This window comes from Fringilla coelebs (assembly GCF_963513975.1).
Source record: "Fringilla coelebs genome assembly, chromosome: 10".
Taxonomy (NCBI): Eukaryota; Metazoa; Chordata; class Aves; order Passeriformes; family Fringillidae; genus Fringilla; species Fringilla coelebs.
In genome coordinates this window covers 6,535,551-6,552,297 of record NC_140036.1, presented here as the reverse complement: position 1 = coordinate 6,552,297, position 16,747 = coordinate 6,535,551, and the positions used below count along the sequence as shown (strand labels likewise).

Below are 16,747 nucleotides of genomic sequence, written 5' to 3'. Positions count from 1 at the left end.
TATGCTCTGACCGCAGGGTTAACCGTTAGCCAGGTCACAGTAGGGACAGCTGGGACATGAAGTAATGAAGGGAGCTTATGCTGGTCTCTGACATTTTGTACTTGCTCCCTTACTAAATGTAAACATTTACTAAATAATTATATCATTTGAGTCACATTCAGCTATTGATCTCAGCTTTTCTTATACACATTCAGAAAGTTCCTACATGCGCTGTTGTCTCCTTTCAATATGTCAAAACCTTGTTCCTTGACCTTGCATCTGTTACCCCTCCTGTGCTGTGATCATCTCCTTTTCCATCTGGACAAGGCCTAGGCATAGCTTCTCTCCCTCTCTCTTATCTACGTAATTTTTCTACCCATTGTAACCTCTTTACCTACATTTGGGTAGACCCCTAGTACCAAGACAGCAGGGATATCTTTTATCCTTGCTATACCACACCCTCCTTATTTCCTCCTATCCTTCTGCCTACACATCTGCCTGTCTTTTGTCTTTCTTCTGTACCACCTTTCTGCTTTCTCCCCATATTGCTCTCTTAAAGCTGGTAGAGCTTCATCCAGTCTCTCTTGCTGTCACTTCCAATTGAATTCTGATAGTGGATGCTTTCCATCAGTCAGATCTTTCCATGCCTGTATTTGCTTTGCCTGCCACTGACAGCTCCATCGCTCTTACCTGGCCAGTCAGAGAACCTGGAAACAAAACAAACTTTCATTATCTGGGTCTTAGTCTTATTTCCTTAAAAGCAAGAGACAAATAGTCTTGGGGATCTTTTAAAAAGGGCTGCTCTTCAGATTTGCAAGAGGGACCCTAAATCCCCCTTACACAAAGCATCCTCTGACTTGCAAGGCAGAGCCAGCAGCACAACATGGCTGTATACCTGCAGTCAAACACTGCAAGTATAATTATCTCCAATTTGAGTAAAACAGATTACGCTTCAGTTTCCCAGCGTGTTTTCCCTTGAGTCAAGCACTGCCCACGCTGCTGCAGGATGTTGCTTCCCAGCTTGTCCTGCTCTCTATGGGGCAAAAAGAACCCAGAGCCCTCAAGCGCAGGCTGGCCATACGAAACAGTGCCATCCAAAGCCGCTCCAATTTAGCAGGCTCTCTGCTGCATACCTGCAAGAGCATTTCCACCCTGCTTCATCCTCAGCACCCTCCCTGATGGTGAAAAACAGCCTGAGATGCTTAGGAAAGCCATATAAACCTAGTTGACGCAGAGAGAAATTACATAAGTGGCAGCAGCATGCAAAACTTCAGGGGAAGTCTCCTCTGCTCAGTACTGTGTAGGAAGCTAACAGAAGACTCTATGGTTTCCTAGGCACAGCTACCCTTACTGCTATTTTAATCTGGTGCTGAACATCTTTCCAGGAAGAACAGATAACAGGACACACTCGCAGACTGCAGTAATGCTGTGCTTATTCCTGTGCCCTTCCCCAGCATATTTCCTATATAGTTTTAGCACTGACTGGTACAGAGCCCCATTGAAACTGGTCCAGAGATTTAATAGGCAGAAATATCTACATATCTGCCCATCTTAGACAAACTTTTAATCCCATTGTCTCTCACCTTATTACACACAGAGTCTCAGATCAAATATCATGAATACATGTGACCAGACAAATTTTAACCCCTAATGATTCAGACAAAATAAATTATTTAGAATGGTTTTTTTAACATCAAAGGCTTTTATCTTTATTCATTCATGTTACACTGCAATTCAAGTATAATCCAAAGGAGATAATGTAAATTCTGCTTCTTCAATTTCATTAAGGGAGGAAAGTGACTCAGTGTGCTCATGCTCTCCTGCCTTATATGTCTTCTAAATTACATTTTATATTCAAGCAATTAAAATTCTGGGTCCTACAGATGGTTCAGAAAGAAAAATGGGACAGTTTGAAAGCCCTCAGAGAGACAAAGGATGTTCTAAAGATTGGCAGTGAACTTCAGGATTCCTACCTTTTTCGTGCTGTCAGTTGACATTGGTGTGGAGGCAAATCCAGTGCAATTTCATCTTCTTCTGAAGTTAGTAACTGAAACTTGGAAGACACCTGGTGTCATTGATGCGCTGCCCCATAGTGTGAACTCAGAGCCTGTTCCTTAGTGCTGTAGCAAATAGGTACCTTTTGGATATTAATTTTGTATCTTCAAGCATCATAGAAACTAAGAAGGAAAACAGCAAGACATTAAGCAACATGTCCAAGGCTAACCATGAAGTCCATACCAAAACAAACCTAGTAACTGTAGCTAGTTGTCCCAAAGCTTCGCCTGTCCAATGCCAGTAACAGCAGCTCAGTGTTTCCTCATTAAGGATTTTTGTGGCCAGCAGATTTCTCCTTTTAAAGTCATTTCAATGTGTGTAGTATTACTTTTCCAGACACACACTTAAACATAGACATCAACCTATATAACTTGTAATGTAGTATTATAAGAGAAAATCAAGGTTTAAAAGACATTTAAAACCCTGACAGATCTGTTCTTTTATGTCTTCTGAGTGATCATGGATTCATCTGACTGTGTTACTAATTGTTTTGTGAGAGCAGATTTTTAACAACACTTTAGATTTAGAAATAGCCTTCCATTTATAGTTTCCACTTCTGGCTGAAGTTGGAATACCATAACAGGCTTTTCACTCTGCATGGAAGGGACATCTCTCACCTCTGCTGAGGTGAACTAAAGCAAAGCAATTGTCCTTTCCCACCATACTTTTCTACTATCTCGTTCAGTTGTAACCTGTCAGACCTGCTATGTTCCTTCCTAGGGCTCTTGTATCAGGAATACCGAGATAAATCTACGCGCGAGGAGATTGAAACCAGGCGATTGCAAGATTCACAGACAGACCCTGAGGAGACTTCACCCAGTGAGGAAACCCCATCTGAAGCAGAACCCACAAGTACAAGTGAAAACAAAGCTCCACCACAAATTAATTTGCTGAGAAATTCCAACTCCAGGTTCAACTTATGGCAGGATCTTCCTGAGGTCCAGAACAGTGGTGTCCTCAGCATCCTCCAACCAGATGAGATCAAGCTGCAGGAGGTAATGAAGGAATATTAAGAATATTTCTTAACTGTGTTGCTGCTTAAAAAATGGAGATTGAATTAGGCCAAATGATCAAGATTTAAAAACTAAAATCTTCACAGCAGTCAGAGACAAGCCTTGCTCTGTTGAGTACTTTCTGAGTTGCACTGGTTAGCACACCACTCACTGTTTATTGTGAAGCTCCAGACATTGTTCTGTATGCTACTGCTGCTGGATGTTTCTGTAGCAAAAGGAACTTCTTTTCCCTTTTCTGATTCAGTGTTAGGAGCAATTTACAAAGGAAGAGGGATATTTAGGAGGTTTTTACAAAAGAGCCATTGGTTTCAGGGCACATTAATCCTTTTCCAAAGTAACTATCAGGACACATAACTTTCCACCAGAAATCTTAGAAGAATTCAACCATTAACTGTAAGGTTTTGAATATGTTGACATAGTAGAAATAGAAGAGATAGAGATTGATAAATGTCCTTATATTTAATTGTTGTTACCTGGAGTCTATTGCAAACAGTAAAAAATAATGACAGGTATATTTGCATTTAGCTATGCAGTGCTGTGACATCACTGTTTTAAAGCCAAGTGCTGTGACTTACAGGACTATACTGAAAGGAGTAGGTAGGGGTAGCTGTCACGAGTGATGATAACATCATTTGCACCACAATTTACAACTGGTTGCTATTTTGGGTATCATGGGAAGTGTGAGTGTTCTTTTTCACTGCATAGCACTGCATTTATAGCCAGCAGTGGAGAGGGCAAACCCTGTTAATGTGTGGTTTGCATTGTGGTACAAGGCTCTGTCCCACAAGTCCAGCTGTACTCGTGCACCAGGATTGCTTCTGATGAGATGGTGGGATGGGTGTGGCAGTGTTATCTGCTTAGTCCTGGCTCATGGGATTGTATGCAAAGTGCTGAAGAACATCTGGGGATGTAAGCAGTCCCTCCTAAGTTCAGTTAGATTTCCATAATCCACACTGATGAGCACCTTCTGCACACAGTGCCAATCCCGGCTACGGCTGGAACTTGACTGTCACACTGGAAAGGTTAATCTCGTGCACCCCAAGGGCTGTGTTATTCACACCCTTAGTGGAGCAGACTGGTATTTATATACAGTAGTTTGGGCTAGCAAGCCCAGGCTGTTTGTGTATCAGGGTTAGGGCTGAAGGTGAATGAAATGATTTGTTGTTTCTCCATGTTCTTCTGCACTGGTTATTTGGATTTGTTCTTTTTACCTGGCAAAACACGGTACTTCCAAGTGCCAGCATTACAAACACAATCTGGCATCTGAAAAATTACAGGCTTTTACTTTTATTTTTGCTTCAAAATGAAGAATTTTTATGGAGAAATATTTTGCTTAAAAGTGTGCATTATAGATTTTAAAACTTCTGTTTTGTTTGTAATTTCTGTTAAGTTACATTTGTTACCTGTATATGTTTCTGGGAAAAAAATCTTGGTGCTGCTAAACCCCAATATTAAGTGTGCTCAATTTTCTTATTTCTGTTAAAATAACCAGAGAAATAAAGCAGTTGGAGAATGGGACAGTGCTGTCATAAAGAAGTGCTGTGCCTTCTCCACTGTTAGCTTATCAGACCTGAAATTTTCTCCTGCTTGTCCTGGGATTAGCACACTAAGAGATTATAAAATAACTCCAACCCAGAAAGCTGTGAAATTGGCTGAACATTGAACAGATAGAGTGGAGAGTTTGCTTTGTGAGAAGAATCAAGGTCAGAAAACAAGGAGGGTCAGAGAAGTCACTGAAGGTATCGAAGAGATGATGTTGAATTCAGCCTTGCTGTAGGCAAGCACTACTTGCTCCTGCAGTTGTGGAACTCTGTTCATGGGTGTGAACTGTACATGAGGGCTTAATTTAGTAAATGTAGAATGTTCAGCTTCATAAAGGAAAATTGGAGAAGTAGAGCAATGGATGCTTGAAAAGTGTTGTAGAAAGTGATTTTTTTTTATTGTCCCCATTGAAACAAACAAGACAGATATTATCACTATAGGTTTCATTATTTCTTTAGTATAGCCTGCATTCTGGACCTGCCCTTGCAGGTCTGGCACCCTATAGCAAACAGCAAACACAAATTCTACAGTCAAACTTGGCAGAAAAAAAACCTGACTTGGAGTCTGTGGAAAGCTGCAGTGCAAAATGATTGCAGGTGTCAATCTCCAGGATACCTGGAAAGGACAGGTTATCCTAACACATCCTGTATCTCTTTCCCTATTTCCACCTCTCTCATGTATCAAATAAAAAAGTTCAGTTAAAGCTGTAAAAGTTACATTTAGGACTAAGCCAGTTGTGCAGAAAGAGAGAGGTTCTCTCACAGGTTCACTCAGTGCCTGGGTAAAGATTCTGGGAGAAGCTGAGCTGATACTCCTCCACTTTTCTCAATAGGAATCTGGCCTTGAAAAAAGATCCAGTGTCCTCTTATTTCTTAAACACTGTTTGTTCCATGGTCACTGACTAAGTTCATCTGTATAGACACCCTTTGCTATGTCTCCCTTTTGGGGGCTGTGCAGGCACAATCTCCTCCTCTGCTGCATGAAACCACTTGTTGGACTTAGATGCCCACTGGGAACATTTCCTAGGCTGCCAACCCTGCAAAGAGCTGAAATGTCACTTAAAATAACTGCTATTTTAGCATCTCTGGATTGAGTAACAGTCCCTCCTTGCTGAACCCATTCACCCAGATCTTGGACTGCAGCACAGTGTCAGGGACACAACCCAGGTCTCTACCTCAAGTTCTTATGTGATGCACAGTAATATTTCCAGAAAACGCCAAAAACTGATCAGTGGAAAATTCCAAATAATTTCTTTAAAGAGAAAAAACAGACAACAACCAAGCCACAAGACAGACCCCCAGCTAATTTAGAGTATATTTCTCTATGTACACATCACAAAAACCACTGCATGTACCTGTGGCTCCATATGACCTCCTCAACTTTAGCTGTGCCCCAGCGGCCACTGAGAACCAGCAGAGCTCAGGGACCGACACCCACACTGCCTGGCCAGCTCCCCCCTCAGCAGGGTGCAACAGAGGAGCTGTGGGAACAAGGGGAGCATTGAAGCAGCTTTAGATTCAAGGGAGCAAAACTTTCACTGAACTACCAACTGCCTCTCTTAGTAGCAGCAGCATGGGCTATGGGCCCCAGGACAAGGAATCTAAGGTACTCCTTCATCAAGAGATGCCTGAAGGATCTAACAACATTGTGTTGAACCTCCGTGGGAATCTTCAGTTCATCTTATTTCAACTAATGGATTCAGTAGTTGTGTAAATAAACACCTTTTGTATCTGCCTCTGAACAGAGACAAGATGTACTCTCCCAGAGAGTAAGGGATCTCTGAGTGGTATTAATGGAATGTCCCTACAGCACTTGCAGTAGGTAGAAGACTTTATATCTAAATCTCATTAAACTGATTTGTATCTCTGAATGAAACCATCAATTTGCCTTTCCGCTTCCACAGACCACATCCTTGGCCTGAGGAAACCAGGCTTTGCTCCAGGGTTTTCTCTTCTAACAGGATAAGCAAAGGCTGAAATTTGGAGTTTATTTATGATTTCTAATAGTAGTTAGGCACTACTGTATCTTGTTCAGTTCTGTTGTGAATTAGGCTAGAAATGTGTATGGCCAGGGCTGACCAGGGAGTCTCACTTGGACAGTAACAGCTGTATTTCCTCTAGGTCAGGGCTGGTGGTTGTGGGAGGAAGACTTCCCCAACTAACTCACTGTCTCCTCACAAAACATGCGGCAAATGCATAGTGGGCTTCCCTCTCCCTGCAGCCTGGGCCTGCAGGGTGCAAGGTCCATGGCTGTGCAGCACAGATGTTCTCATTAATGCCCGGTGTTCCTCTCTGCTGACTTCCTTCTTTGGGACTTTCCCCCAGGCCATGTTTGAGCTGGTTACTTCCGAAGCATCATATTACAAGAGCCTGAATCTGCTGGTGTCTCACTTCATGGAGAATGAGCGTCTGAAAAAGATCTTACACCAGTCTGAGGCACACATCCTCTTCTCCAATGTGCTGGATGTCATGGCTGTCAGCGAGCGGTAAGTTGGCTGCTGAGTGGCACTGAAAGCAGCAGCTTTAGGTAACTGCAGTTGTAGAGGGTTGGAGGAGCTGACTTCTCCTGGGAATTGCCTGGGACAGATAGGTCACAATTAATATGGGTGCTGACTTTCTCATTTAGCTTCCTGTTGGACCTCGAGCAGCGAGTGGAAGAGAACATTGTGATCTCGGACGTGTGTGATATTGTCTACCAGCACACAGTTAATCACTTCTCTGTGTACATCACCTATGTCTCCAACCAGACCTACCAGGAGAGAACCTACAAGCAGCTTCTGTGAGTTCTGAGCGCTTGTTGCTGCACGATTTTGCAAAATTGTACAGGCCACAGATTTAGCTGTAATTTTGATATTTATGAGATAGGGCTAGATAGCACAGAAATGGGGTTTCCCACTTCATGATTTCTCACTGCATCTGTAAAAAGAAAACACAGTTAAAGGCTTTATAGTAAGGATTGGTTGATGCAGGTAACATGGCAAGTAAATTCAAAGCCAGCATTTCTCGATTGCAGGAAATATTTATGGTGCATGCAGGGCCAGGTACATGCTTGTGTAATGCACATGTTTTTAACCTGCAAGTAGAGGCAAGAGGTGGAAGGCCATGAATATAACACAGATCTCTGATGAGAAGAACAGCCACTGCTTTTCCCAACCTTCTCAGCAAGGCATTTGACTTTTCCCAATAACTATTCTTGTCCATAACAACAGGATTTTCATAAAAGAAGAAAAAAAAATTTTAAAAGCTGTTTTCTTCACATTCTACTGTTATACACACAGATCTAGGCCTGAGAATATAATCTAATATATTTTTGTAGCAGTTTTCAAGTGTAGCAAGTTTTTGGTCCAGTAGGAATTCTCTGATACAAGCTCAAAACAACGAGTGCCCTACAAGCTTGTCTTTGAGAGGAGGAGAATCAATTTTTCTCAAGTTACAATGTCCTGGATTCTTTCAGGACAGCCCATTGCACATGCTGCAATGTATTTTCTCCTATAGCATCAGCTGGTTCAGGCAAGTGTAACAATGTTTAGTTTTTTCATTTCTCTGCTCTCTAACTTCTGAGAAAAAAAATATTTTAAGGGGCCTTTATTGAGCTTGGCCTGCTGTTCTCTCCAAAAAGAGGATACCACAGGGTTTCCTACAATCAGGGGTGAGCAATACAGCTGCAGAAAGAATTTGCCTACAGCCATTATCGAAACACTTAGAAGCAAAGCAGCTATAGGCTGGGTTACTTGAGCTTGAAAGGGACCTGTGGGAGATGAGGTATTCCTAAATGTGAATTCAGAGGGCAGCATTTTTGTCTGCAGGAATACATAAAGCACATTGAAAAGAACTGACTCCCTTCCCCAGGCTCCCAGCTAGTGCAGGAATTTTGCAACACTTGGCTGAACTCAAAGCCTGAGGTGTGTCACAGTTTCTCCCATTTGACTGTTCCTCAGACACATGCAGTTCCATTCTGCCATGAGTCACACTGTCAGACAGGTACCTCCTGCAACAAGGAGGAACACTGCCAATGGCTTCTCTCAAGTGTTGTAAGGAACACAAAGTACAGGCAAGTTTTGCACAGTTAGCAACCTCTTTGCATCCATGCTGTTTCCAGGACTAGCCAGACTCCAGCAGCACAAGCCTTGCTCAGGTTCGCTCAATCTGTGGCTGCCAGGAAGCTTTGTCTGCCTGTGGCAGCCAGGACTGCTCTCCTCTGCACAGCTGGGTCTGTGGCCCAGCTGTGCCCTCATCTCCTGCAAACATCATCAGAGAAGGCCAGGGCATGGCCTCTGCCCTTCTCAGGCCAGATAATGATTTCCATCCTCTAGCTAAGCAGCAAGGAATATTCAAGCTTGAGCTACTTTGTGGCTTGTCTTGTTCTTATGACTGTGTGAATTTCACCTTATCACAGAGTTCCAACTGTGTAAAAATATATAATTATGCCTCTGACTCATTTACTTGGACACATACCCCATTCACATACACCTACACACACAGTGTATGCTGCTGAGCTAGATATGAACACATGTGAGCACTGCCTTGCCTTGTACATTAGAAGTCTATTTTTTCCCTCCCCCAACACTATTTATAGCTTTAGATTTAAACTAAAATACACCCAGAGGCATTCAGTCCCCTCCTTCCCTTTCTCACCTATTGGGAGAGACCAGGCAGATGCTGTCTCTGGGACCAAGCCGCTTTTAGGTCACCAGCCATATGCCAGAGTCCCAGGCAGGGTAACACTCAAAGTTCTCAGCTTCTCTATCTCTCCTCTCAGCCAGGACAAACCAGCCTTTCGGGAAGTGATCTCACAGCTGGAGCTGGATCCCAAGTGCAAAGGCCTGTCCTTCTCTTCCTTCCTGATTCTGCCGTTTCAAAGAATCACTCGACTCAAGCTACTGGTGCAGGTAGCGTTTTGCTCTTCTCTCTCTCACAAACGACTTTGGATAACTCCTGGAATTTTCCTTTCCAGCAGCTGTGAATGGGACATAGATACAGCCACAGTCGACCCTAGAACTGGATGAAGCCTTTCCACAGAGTCAAACATTCACCACAACTATGGAAAAAGGATTTCAGTCACTCAGAGTCCATCCCCAAATTAGTGTTGAATTTGCCAGATAGCTTTTACTGAGTGAAAGAGTTGAGGAGGAGCTTTGTCGAGCTGCCAGAAGGGGTAGCAACAGTCCATTAATGCAGCTGCCTGATGGTTAGGATGGTGACACACACATGCACAGCAGCTGGATGACATACAGATGCTACACCATGATGACTTGGGACCAGTCAGCCAGTGCTTTGCCACCTTATCTAAACACTGCTGGAGAATATGCTTCTAGGGATGGGGAAACAGCTCAGTCCCAAATGGTCTTATCCCACTGGGATTACCAATAACAGTCTGTTAGTGCCATCTCTAGTTATTTATTAATTTGTTTTTATAAAATAAGAATCTACTTGTTATATTTCTCTTAGATATAAGGTCAGATGGGAAGAGGTTTTAACAAGAAAGAGGAACTAAGAGGTGAGATTCATTGTACTGTACCTTTGCTGTAATTAGGCTGATGGCCAGAAGTAATTTGTAGGCTAGCAAAGAGCTTTCTGTGCTCTCACTGGGATAAGCATTAACACAGCCTTTTCTCCCCTGCAGAATATTTTGAAGAAAGTGGAAGAGAAATCTGACAGGGAATCCACTGCCCTGGATGCACATAAAGAACTGGAAACAGTAAGTTTGAATAAGTTAATGGAAGGCCATTAAGATTAAACCACCATGCTCATTTCACACACACACCCCCCCCTGTAAAAATCACCTGCAGACTACATTCTATCCGGGAGCCGTTGCTTTGAATTCTGTCACTGTGTTTCAAGAGGTTTTTTTCCCTAAAGTCTGAAGGATGGACTAATCTACCTGCACTTAGATGTCAGTGACAGCGAATCCCTTGCTAACAATAGATGTATGTTTCTGCCATAGGAAAGGGCAGAGAATGTTTTCCTTTAGAGTCTCTAAGAGCACAAAAGGATTTTTGCAGACACCTGAAGGTGATGGATCTGACTGAGAGGTGTGTGCAGAGTACAACTATGTCAGGCTCCTCTGACACAGCACACTTTTTCTTCTGACCTAGAATAACAGCTTCCTAATGAAGTACACAAGCCAGCTTCTAGCCCTCTTCCCTGAAGCTGGTAGGTAGGTGTGGTGTTCAGTTGTGCTAGTTACTGATGTGTACAAAACCCCATGAAGGCAGTGGGATGTTTCCCATCTGGGCTGTTCCTGATATGGTTTAACAGAAAAATGCCATATCTGAATGGTCTAGACATAGCTGGCAGCTACATGGGCTGGGACAGTGTTTCAACCCTTCTCCATCAGAAGCTTGGAACATCTCCTGACTTTTGCAGTTCAACACAAGTATTTGAAGTTGAAAACTGTGCTAGAACATCAGCCTGAGGATGGGCCTGCAGTCTCTGACTGAAACACTAGAACAGAACAGGCTCTTGGATTTGCCCTGAACCAGTATAGGAGGTGTATGCTTGGAGATCACTAGGGATAAAGACAGTGACTTTATCAATGAAGGATGTTCTGCATTGAGTTAGTATTTGCAGAATCCCTCTTGACACATCTGGTAGACAATTATTTTTCCATTAGTCAGTAGCCTGAGGAAGACTGTTCCTGTAGCATGCAGATGACTATAGCCACTGATGGAAAAATGCTGGGTTTGTATTCAGTCATCAGTGACTCACATGATCAGTTTACTAATTCTTTTGCATGGTTAAACACTTACCTGTAACTGTTTAAGCTGAGATACCTAATGTGATGCCTGTACCTCCAGCTAGGTACAGGCATCACAACAGGGGCTATCTGATGCTTACTTTTTCTGTAAGTTTATTTTCTCTCTTTCTATTTGAGAGGCAAGAGATGATCACAGTTTCAGTTACTGATATCCTGTTAGATTTTGAGTAGCAGAAACAGAGCACAAAGTGGAGCTTGTTCTCCAATGTAATTTTTCTACCTAGCCAGTTCTCAAGAGAGCTGCTCCTTATGAAACAGGCAGCGGCATCTAGGTTAAGGTCCCTGTAGCAGTGTAGTGCTTGCACGTTGGTTGTGGTTTTTCAGTTAAATGTTTGTACTCAGAACACAGCTGGGCTCTGTATGATGAACGTCTCTTTCCCTAGGACATTTCATAGCCCTGGCATCTAGTGCTGCTTGGCAGAACTACAGCATCTGCACTTTTGAAAAAAAGATGTTTGGCTTCATTCTCTCCTTGAAGATGATACTGCAAATGTACCTCGTTTCAAGTGTTGGGAACAGGGAAAATGAGATATATGATGTGTCAGATTCTGGAAAACAAGCTGTTCATTTTGCTGTGCAACCAGAAGCACTGTTTTATACTGTCTGGTTCAGTAACTGAATGTAGCTGCCTAATATGTCCTCTGGCAGTCAGTTTCCACCTGTAACACCTTCTGGGTGTTTGGGAGCTTTTTGGTTGTTCGGGTTTGGGGTTTTTTTTCCCCTTCTCTTTTTCATGCACCCACAGTGCTGATTAAACTACTTGGCTTTGTCAATTCCTGTTACAGCAGGGCACTTACCTGATTGTGGTCAGGCCTTTTCATGCTGTCCATCATCACTTTCCTGCTTAAGGCCAGCAGAGCCAAACCTTTGTGCTCTCTTTTCCCAGGTGGTGAAAGCATGTAATGAAGGTGTCCGGAAGATGAGCCGAACAGAGCAGATGATCAGCATCCAGAAGAAACTAGAATTCAAGATCAAGGTATAAGCACAGGCTGGACAGTTTTGGTTCACTGTCTGCACTTTGCAGACAGCCTCCAAAGGGTCCCCTCCAAAGGGGCTGCTGCAGGCACAGCATCTCTGTGTGTGCTCAGCACACACCCACTGCAGAGGCTGGGGCAGCACCAAGGCCAGCGCACATACACATTGGTGGGACACATTGGCATCACCTCTCCTGTGCACTGTGCTCCTGCTCCAGCACTCATGTCTGGCTCTTCCCTCTTACCTCCCTTCAAAATGCTTGGTCAGCTTTCAGCTGTTATTTTACATACAAAATATGTTAAACGTAGATGAAAGCTACAAAGCAAAATACTTTAAAACTGAAAAACATCCAGACAAAGACTGCCCCACCATTTTGATTCTTTCCTGTACTTATGTATTGTGTACAGTCTCTAAATACCTGCTGCTGATCTGTTTCAGCTCCACTGAGGGAATTACTACACCAATATTTAGGGGTATCGGACCAGATCTCAGTTATATACACCAGATTTATATATATATATATGTGTGTGTGTGTGTGTGCATGTGTGTGTGCGTGTATGGTTATATATATGTCATATCTATATATGTATATATATGATATATCTCAGATGTATACCATTAAATTCCAGTGCTGAGTATAAGTTGTCAGTTCTTTTCTTGAATGCTGTAGAGATGCTTCTCAGGTCTGTCTGCTTCACAAACTGTAAGGATCATATTTAGCTTCCAAGCAATCTTATGTACGTGAAAACCAAAACAAAAAAATTTGATTTTTATAGAGCACTTTACTAGTGTGTCAGAGCTAGACCACAGTCCACAGGACAGTAGTAGATTAGGGAAGCTACACAGTTGCCTTCACCTGTTGTAAAGCTGGGGCCGTAATGACAGGCAGGAGCTGGTTCATCTCTGAAGCAGACTTGCCTTGGGAACTGGCACAGGTAGGGCTCTTCTGGGGAGAAGAGTGCAAGGAATTGAGAAGAAAGATTGTACCACCATGCATGTGATGAGCACTGGGAGTGAAGGTAGAAAGAGTGACAGTTATACACATATTTTTCAATATTTCAGTCATTTGGAAGTATAGTATTCTTCTAGTGCAAGATGTGCTTTGTTCTGGGCTTCTTGGTTTTAACACAATACGTGTTGAAACTCCAGCAGAAATGCTGTGGTAGGTGCGTGGACAGACCCAACCAGACAAACCCAACCTGTTTAACCTTGGTTTTTTGTGGCCAAAAGGCCAAATCTGTGGTTTTAAAAGTCAGTCCTAAACAGTCTACTGTTTAGGAAATTTCAGCCCTAGTGACAGGATCTCAGAGAGAGATCAGGGCATAGGCTGTTGTTTCATTCCAGTACTTGGCACTCAAGCATTTCCATCCTTAAATATCTGTCCATCCTCAGGCTCCTGCTATACCCCTATCCAACTTCTGTTACGCTGTGCTGGGCTGTGTGGATGGCAGAGCACACTGCCCTCTCCTTGCAGCTCTGCTCCAGCGTCTGCAGTGCAAGTTGTGGTGTTGGGAGTTCACTACCCTTCCTTTTGCATCTCTTGGTGCTTTCAGCATAGTAACTACTTGAATCCATGGGGTTTTGCTGCTTTCCTAAACTTTGCCATCTTTTCCTCCCTTCTAGTCTGTACCCATCATCTCTCACTCCCGCTGGCTGCTGAAGCAGGGGGAACTGCAGCAAATGAATGGTCCAAAGACATCACGAACACTTCGCACCAAGAAACTCTTCAGAGAAATCTATCTGTTCCTTTTCAATGATCTGCTGGTGATTTGCCGGCAAATTCCAGGGTGAGTGCAAAATTTAGGTAGTACACAGGATACTTCATTAGTTCTACTGCCCCAGGTTTATCCAACCTGTCATGCTGTGACCCCATCCTGTCCCTCAGGCACAGGCACATCCCGTGGCCTGACATGTACCCTCCCTCCAGTAGTCACCTTACCTTTGAGCACAGCTGACTCTTCATGGGTGGCACAGCTCTCTCCAGCTGAAAATTCATGGCCAACAGGAGTTAACAGATCCCAGGGCAGATCTGCCAGCAGAATGACTATGCATCCAGCAGTTTCTGCAGGATGGAAGTGAGTTACATTGGCTGGTGAGCTGACCCTGGAGACCTATCTTCCTGTCAAGATGTGATTTTTGACTCATTGCTTCCTAAAGAACAGCTCAGATTTAGTCAGTTAAAACTCTAAGAAAGCCGACTAGAAAGTCAGAGTAGCAGGGAGGGGTATAAATTTTGGCCCGAGGCCAGTGCTTATATTTGACATGGTGTAACCTGCCTGAGGAGGATGTTGTTGTGCTGAGGACTATGTCTTGTGCAAGCAGACACTGGTGAAACACGGCAGCAGAGAACAGCACGCCCTTTGTGGCGTGAATTAGACCCGCTGGTAGGGAGCATCTTGCCCGTCCACTGCTCCTAACGAACATGTCGCCACAGTGTCTGTACGCTGGGAAATGTTTTGCTTCTGTGGCAACTTGTATCCAGAAAACACAGAGGCACTTCATAAATAGGAATGAATTAAGCCTCACAATCCCCTTTGAGGGAGCGCCATCTGTGTTTTGGACGTGGGGAGCTCAGACAGAGCAAGCAACTTGTTCCAGGCCATGAGGGCTGCCCAGGGCAGAGCACAAAGAGGGTTCCTTGATTTGCAGTGGGTTTTTATAGCCACACGCTCATCCCATCCCACAGCAGACATCTTTTCTCCTCCTTCCATGCAGCAGCTCCTGGTCTATGTCCTCAGTACAGTTCTGGGTGTCTGAAGTCAAAGTCTCCTGCAATAACCAAAGTTTTTCCTAATCTCTCCAACCTCTCCCAGGGACAAGTACCAAGTGTTTGACTCTGCTCCCCGAGGGCTTCTTCGGGTAGAGGAGTTAGAAGATCAGGGGCAAAGTTTGGCCAATGTCTTCATCTTGAGGCTGCTAGAGAACGCAGATGACCGGGAGGCCAGCTACATGCTGAAGGCATCATCCCAGTGAGTACCAGTCACCCTGCTATCACTTGGCAGTGCTCTCTCCCTACATCCTGCCTTTATGGGGACTAGCTGTCCAGGCTTTCCAGGGATAGTCGGTGGGGGGGATCCCACTGTTGCAGTCGAGCTGGTCCTACCAGCCTCTCTGCCCAGCATAACTCCCCTGAGGCTACTCAAAGCCCCAAGACTACTGGTCACCTAGGCAGGTTTCTCTCCTGTATGGTGTATTTGTGGCCTCGGGGCTGTTGGACAGACAGGCAGTCCCTGTTCTGGGACAGAGAGGTCAGAAATCAGCCTGGGCACCAGGCCCCAGCTGATTTACAGACTGCAGCACATTCAGAAAGTAAAACCAAGCAGGATATACACTCACACACACCAGTGACTCCACTGACTCACAAGAATCATGGCTATGCCTAACCAGCCCAGTGGAGCAAAGTGTCTCCTGTTTGTGGGTGAAAGTGGGAGAAAAAGCTACTTTCTCCATGTCTCCACAGCCAATGCCAATCTTGTGCAGCCCTTCAGCAGCTCAGGGCCTCCTTGTCTCCCTGGATACAGATTTTCTGGCTCACTGATTTTTCACTTCAGGCTCCAACAAGCTCAGGCTGGGCAAAGGATTCAGCTGTTCTAGCACTGACCTGATTGTTTTGGAGCACAGGGCAGGGCTTTCTCACTGACCCAAGCATTACCAGGCCCACATTTTCTAGCCACCAGCTAAGCAGCTCCTAGAGACAATGCACATCCCCAGGTTGATGTTGTCTGGTGTCAGCAGGCTGGTGTTCATCATCCATATTCCTAAATGAACACCAGCCCCAGGGTTGCACCCTGACCGTCCCCCACCACCACCACTGCCGCAGCATCAGCATGACGAGCCCCCAGTCCAGTGAGCAGCTGCACCTTCTCCCCAGACATATGGCTGCAGCCCTGCTGCACTGAAAATAGAGATGTCAGTCACACTATGCAGGGCAAGCGCACGTGTGACGTCTGTGAGGCTTGGCTGTGCAGCAAATGATAAACCAGGCCAGGATTTGCTCAGCTCAGGGGAGGCAGTCTCAGGTCCACGCTCTGCATCCTGTCCCATCTTCTAGGTGGCCACAGCAGGTATGTGATCCAGAACATGGCTTGCCAACAGGTCTTGAGCACTGAAATGTGACATGTCAACTGCTGAAGGCTGCTGTTTCAGAGATGCAGGAATGATGGAGGTAGTACTGGGCATAGCTTGGAAAACTAAACAGTTAGAAGAGATAAGCGGCAGCCAAACAGAGACTTCTGCATCTCTTCTACAGCTCTTGCAACAATACTGCTCACTAGCAACTGCAGCTCATGCCCTGGGTGGGCTCTGCCAGGAGCTGACACTTTATTTGGACACAACCAGTTGCACCCATAGAACTGGAGTGTGGGTGGGCTCCTTGCAGGCTGAGAGGAGCTGGGCACTGTGGGTGGATCCATGGAGCCCTGAAAGGA

At 44.5% G+C, this 16,747-nt stretch overlaps 1 protein-coding gene across 1 annotated transcript in view; it reads left to right on the top strand.

Moving 5' to 3' along the window:
* NGEF (neuronal guanine nucleotide exchange factor) overlaps positions 1-16,747 on the top strand; it is a gene marked incomplete at its 5' end in the record, with an annotated part of 35,474 nt that overhangs the window by 15,513 nt on the left and 3,214 nt on the right. The window contains 8 exons of the mRNA XM_084211931.1: positions 2,755-3,029; positions 6,914-7,074; positions 7,215-7,367; positions 9,348-9,477; positions 10,212-10,286; positions 12,232-12,321; positions 13,944-14,107; positions 15,134-15,289. Of these exons, the coding sequence (XP_084068057.1) occupies positions 2,755-3,029; positions 6,914-7,074; positions 7,215-7,367; positions 9,348-9,477; positions 10,212-10,286; positions 12,232-12,321; positions 13,944-14,107; positions 15,134-15,289 (1,204 nt within the window). The remainder of the gene's footprint in view (positions 1-2,754; positions 3,030-6,913; positions 7,075-7,214; positions 7,368-9,347; positions 9,478-10,211; positions 10,287-12,231; positions 12,322-13,943; positions 14,108-15,133; positions 15,290-16,747) is intronic.